The 5,813-nt window shown below is 56.8% G+C and overlaps 1 protein-coding gene across 2 annotated transcripts; it reads left to right on the top strand.

Moving 5' to 3' along the window:
* The first annotated feature begins 993 nt into the window (after positions 1-993).
* LOC135974402 (fibrinogen-like protein 1-like protein) lies at positions 994-5,094 on the top strand. 2 transcript variants are annotated; one of them, XM_065562152.1, is made up of 2 exons: positions 994-1,278; positions 4,716-5,094. In XM_065562152.1, exon 2 carries the CDS (start codon positions 4,814-4,816, stop codon positions 5,069-5,071), a length of 258 nt encoding a protein of 85 aa, XP_065418224.1. In that variant the 5' UTR covers positions 994-1,278; positions 4,716-4,813; the 3' UTR covers positions 5,072-5,094. The 2 variants fall into 2 exon arrangements, with proteins under 2 accessions (XP_065418224.1, XP_065418223.1); XM_065562151.1 differs by having other exon boundaries at positions 3,252-5,094.
* The last annotated feature ends 719 nt before the right edge of the window (positions 5,095-5,813 follow it).

Here is a 5,813-nt window from a genome sequence, read left to right as displayed (position 1 = left end):
AGTTCTGCCATAACAGATTCATCTCCCAAACACACAATGAGATCTAGGACCTCCCGTTCGGACCATGCTCGGTGAGTTTTATTGAAATGACCAGCATTTCACACAGCCTGGAGATGTAGGTCCAGAGCCTGGTGATGGGTATCAAAGGCCCAGGCGGTGTGGGCACGTGGTGGTGGTGCAGTGGGCAGGGCATTCTATCCGGCCCCTGTAGGACACCATGTGCCCTGAGTGCCCAGGCACAGGAAGGAACGTGCCCAGACAGACGCAGTAACTACCGCATAGAGAGGGGCAGCCTGCACTCCTCTCAGTGCCGCCCCTCAGCCCGGGCAGGTGCACAAGCGGGAGGGGAGCCCTGGTGTATCCTCTGCTTTCCCGACCCTGCCTGGCCAGGGACAGGGGCGCAGATATACGCTGCTTTTCCTTTGAAACGGAGCAGCATTTCCCCCAGCAACTGCATGCTGCAGCATAAGCCTGACTAGCTAGGAGTCTGGCAGTGCTCACTGGTTAATAAAGCATGCCCTTGGAGCCATGGGGTGCCAGGAGCCTGTTGGGGGGGCGGTCCCTTCCTCAGCACTCGGCGGAACCCTAGGAAGGAATCCTCCCTCCCTGATCCAAGTACCTTTGGGGATTGGGGCCAAAGTACTTTAGAACACAAAGGAACTAGCATAAACCATGTTTTAAAAATGGGGAAACTGAGGTATGGTGCAGTGTAATGAGTTTTCCAAGGTCACAGGTCGAACTCAGGCCCTCTGTGTCTTAGACTATAACAGTGTGTGAACAGCTGCTAGCTGGCAGAGTCCCTGCTCCTCTGGGGCGTCAGGAGAAGGGGAGGCGTGTTTTCAAGGATGAGTGACTCCAGATTGGTATTTCACTTCAGTTCCAAACATTGTAGTTCTGGATTGTCAGACTCACTGAAATCCTTCTCCTTTAAAGCTTTAACCCTTTGCCTGTCATGGGGTTACGCCTCTCTCCTCTCTCACAAGGATACCTGAGATTGCTGGCAGCGTGTCACAGTTACTTGGGCTGTGACATTGTCTGAAGAATTTGGGGTCCAGGCAGCTCCAAAAAGAAGGTGTTTCCAATGCAATCTGTCTGTGGACAATGTCTGCAGGGCCGGCTTTAGCGCCAAGAGGGCCCCGCGCTGCAGCTGTCCGCCCCGCCCCCAGCTCACTTCCCCCTCCTCCCCTCCCCTGAACGCTCCGCCCCCTCCCCTGCTTCCTGCGAATCAGAGATTCGCGGGAAGTCTGAAAAGAAGCAGGGGCGGGCCGGCAGCACAAGGTAAGCTGGGGTGGTGGGGGCGCGAGAAGGGCTCCGGGGAGGCGGCTCGGGCCCGGCTTGGCTCCAGCCCGGCCTCCGCAGCTCGGGTTGGCTCCGGCCTGGCCCAGTCCCCGTTGCGCGGCTCCCGCGGCTTGGCTTGGGTCTCCCCCCGTCCCTCCCCCGTGGCGCGGCATGGCTAGGGTCTCCCCCTGTCCCTGCCCCGCGGCGCAGCGCGGCTCGGGTCTCTCCCCATCCCCCCCCGCGGCGCGGCGCGGGTCTCCCCCCATCCCCACCCCCGCGGCGCGGCTCGGGTCTCCCCCCGTCCCCCCCTTGCGGCGCGGCGCGGCTCAGGTCTCTCCCCGTCCCCCCCCCCCCGCGGCGCAACTCGATTCCAGGAATCGGGCCCCGCTCTTGCTAAAGCCGGCCATGCATGTCTGGGCAAAGTGTTTCCATTGCAGCAGTGTGTTTCGGTGTGTCGTTTACACGTTGTTCTCTCTCTCTCTCTCTCTAATTCATTTGCACATTTGTATCATGGTCACTTGTCGGAAGTATCAGAGGGGTAGCCGTGTTAGTCTGAATCTGTAAAAAGTAATAGAGGGTCTTGTGGCACCTTTAAGACTAACAGTATAGGTCACTTGTGGGGTTAGTTGTGGACTTTCTAACTTTGCAACACCACATGAATACAACGATGGATGACAGAAAGCACTTTGACACACACACACCCTGCCCGGCCCGCCTCACCCCACCCTACCCCCAAAAAAGCTGCCATTTTGCAACTGTCATGGGCCGGCAGCAGCTATAATCAAACTTGGGACCTCTGGAGCTTCACACGTGAGCCTCTGCTGTAGGGTTCTCAACCTATTTACCATTGGGGGCTGCATATGCCGTGCTCTGCGTTATGTGGGCTGTAGCTACACAAGATGTAATACCAGGGCCGGGATAGATACACCTAGGGGGGCGGGGAGTGAATGAGCCGGTTTCTGTCCAAGAGTCTGGATTGCTCTGGGCTGCTGATCCCGGCAAGGTCATTGTGAATCCCTGCGCTGAGTGCTGAAGGTGGCCTGGGAAAAGCATGTGTGGGGCGGGGGAGGGGTGTCTATGTTAATCCCGGCTGAAATAAATGGCCATGCCCTTGCTAGGGCAGCGCTTACAGTGCAGCCCTCAGCGACCCGGCTCCATTTTGAACTCTTTTTGTCCAGGACTGTGGCCCCTGGCGACTCTGCCCACTTTAAGCCTGGCCTGAGCTGGGCCCACAGAACAGCTGCAGTGTCAGCAGCGTGTCCCCCTCTGGGCTGCTGGGCTGCAGTGCAGGGGGCAGCATGCTTGGCGTGGGGCACACAGCAGCTCTGTGCCCTGGACCCCTCTCACCTGGCGCTCATCTGAGGGGGGCAGAGCCCTGCCGGAGGCTGCCCAGCTGCTGTCTCTGTGTGGGTGAGCGGGCACTGCCCTCTGGCTGGTGGCAGTGACTGTGGACGGGGGAGCTGGGACAGAGGGGGTTGCTCCGAGCAGCACTCCCCTTGCAGCGGTGAAGCGCGGGGAGAGAGGAGGCATCTCCTTCCCCACCACAGGGAGCGCTCCAGCCGGCCCTGACCTGCGGGGGACCCGGGAGCCAGGCCATCGGAGCCGCAATCTTTGAATGGTTTTTACCCTGCAGCTGGGTCCCAGCTGTGTGCTCATCGGGCCGGCTGCAGATACGGAGACAGTGGCCGGGCCGGGGGAGAGGTGAATGGTGGGCTTCACCCCGTCTCCAGAGACTTGGGGCGACCTTTGAACATCCAGCCATGTCCTGCGGTGCCTATCTGGGAGATGAGCTCTTCTGAAAATCTGGCCCAGTAGTTGAGCCCTCTGAAAACTCTGGCCTTAGCGTCTAAGGGTAACATTTTCAAGAGTGGCTAAGTCACTTAAGTGCCTAAATCCCAGTGACTTCTAGTGGAATTTAGGCACTTGTAAAACTCTCTCCTGGTCTCATGTCCAGTGGTTTCTGTCCCCTGCAGGGTTCCAGTCCAGCTCTCTCCTGCTCCTGTCTGTGCTGTCCATGATGGCACTCCTTTGCGTAGCCCCCGTGCAAGGCAACGGGGCCCTGGCCCACAAGAAGGTCAAGAGGGATGAGTAGAGAACCCGTCGGAGAGCTTCTATCATCTGCCATATCCGAGATCAGGGCATCGTGGGCCTGATTCTGCTCCTCTCCCCCATGCCGGGGTCACCCCTAGATCCACTTATCCACTGAATGCACCTTCCAGCCCCTCCGCCAGCGCTGGGCCCAAAGAAACGCTGAGTTCTCCGAAGGGATCGCAAGGCCGGCCTGCGCTAGTGAGCCCACTGCTCCCATTCGCAGGCCTCCAGCGCCTGGGAATGGGCCCGCCGAGGTGGGGGAGGTGCTGCTCGACTGGCTGTTTGCTTTAGACAGCTTCGTTATCCCTTTCTTCGGTAACGGCTGCCAAGCCGCCGGCAGTAACTGAAGAGCACTGGTGCCAACCGCAGGGCAGCGTGTGAGAACAAGGCACCCCCCCCAAATTGGCTGGCAGTTCTACCCTTCCATCTCACCAACTCCTATACTAGGGCTAGCCCTGGCTAACAGCTGGGAATCTCTCGCTCATGCCTAGAAGCCTTGCCCCCAGAGTCCAGGCAGCAGGGAGAGCCAGTTCCTCCTTGTCAGGGGTTTTCATTCCCTTCTCCCCACACCTCCAGCGGCTCTGGGAGCTGCTCAGGGGCTTGCCCAGGCAGGCCAGGGCCCTGAGCCCCTGCCCCCGCAGTGCTCAGCAGCTCCTCCCCCTCGGCTCAGCTATGGGGGAGGAGCACACAGGGGGATTGTCTGGGGGGTAGGGGAGCTGGGGGGCTCAGGCTCGAGGGAGGACCCTGGGGAGGGGAGGGGTAGTATAACCACAGTGATCTCATTCTACCAGGATAGTTCGGGACATTTTCTGCCCCAAAGACAAGCCCCTCGATAGGACGTCTGGAATTTTCAAAGGCGCCACAGGGAGTTGGGTGCCTAAATCCCACTGAATTCCAATCACAGTCGGGTGTCAAACTCCCTTAGGCTCTTTGAAAACTCCCATTTAAATTGTCACCGATGGGTTTCATAATTAACATTCGCTGAGATGGATCTGGCAGCGTCTCCCCCACCCTCCCCAAACGATTTCTTCAGCAGTACGGACTCAGGAAGGATGCAGAGCCTTGGTTTACACTTGAATCATCTCTTCAAGTTTTCTTCAAAACCAGTAGAGCAAGAAACTATTCTTATTTTATTTTATTGGTAAAATGAAAGTGTAAGATCTGGAGCCGGATTCTGTGGCCAGGAATGGCCGGGGCGGATTCTGTGGCTGTAGTATTGTGAAATACACAGGACCTGCCTCTAAAACCCAGCCTCCAGTTACCCCAGGCTGATTTGATCGAGCTAGCTCGCGCTCTCTCCCCCACTCCCCACCTGCCCCCTTAACCTGATATTCGTGGCATTTCAGGGTTCCCCAAAGACTGCAGCAACATTCCCAGGGACAGCCCCAGCGGGGTCCAGGTCATCCAGCCAGCAGGCTCTCCCCCTCGAGTGTTGTGGTGTGACATGGACACCGAATGCAAGGGCTGGACCGTTGTCCAGAGAAAGTCTTACAACACAGAGATCACCTGGAAGGAGTCCTGGAGCACCTACAAGTACGGCTTTGGGAACATGCAGCAGGATTACTGGCTGGGCAACGAGTACCTGTCCCTGCTCACGCGGCAGAACATCTACAAGGTCCGCTTTGTCGTGGAGGACAAATCCAACAACACCCGCTACGCAGAGTACGACATCTTCAGTGTCGAGGATGAGCCCAGCTTGTAATGATACCTTACAAGAGAACTTTTGCGTGAGGCATATCCCAGTTACTTACATTCACTTATTACCGTATTTTCTCTAAAACTATCTCAGTTACATTATATTGACTTATTATCAAGTTTTTATAAAACCATATAGACTGCACAACGTCACAGCTACATCTACTGGGCAGGGTTCTGTAAGAGTGGGGAGTGCAAGTCTTCCCTCATCCTGGTTAAGCCAACAGACGTGTGCTGGGTCCGGCAGGAGGAGCCCATCCTCCTTGGGAGCCGGCGCCGCTGAGAAGGGGAGACAATATTAGATCAGACACAACGCGCCATCCCCCACCTAATCAGTGCAGTCCCTGCAATGCCTCCACTCTGCTCACCCCCTTCCCTGTTGGCTTCTGCACGGTAAATCCCCTGGAATAAATGCTGAGAGCTGACCCCGCCGGTGCGTTCGAATGACACGAAGAGTGTGATTGGTGTGTATAACTGGACCCCCACTTCCACTCTGCCTCGCTGGAAGCCATGTCACTCACTACGACTTTAGACCCACATTAACCTCTGCTTCTCCCAGCCCTGCCACTGCCCCTTGGCATTAGTGATCAATGAATCATGACACTGGATTTCTAGCAACTGTCATTGAGCATTTAAATGGGGGATGACTCAAAGCCAGGACTTTACATCTGAATCCTGCATGTATTAGCAGTGGTGAGTTTAGGTTCAAAAACCTGCCCTCTGTGTTTTTAATAAATATGGTTATTACA

This window comes from Chrysemys picta, chromosome 11, assembly GCF_011386835.1.
Source record: "Chrysemys picta bellii isolate R12L10 chromosome 11, ASM1138683v2, whole genome shotgun sequence".
NCBI lineage: Eukaryota > Metazoa > Chordata > Testudines > Emydidae > Chrysemys > Chrysemys picta.
The sequence above is the reverse complement of the archived record's forward strand: the minus strand, read 5'-3'. Positions and strand labels throughout refer to the sequence as shown.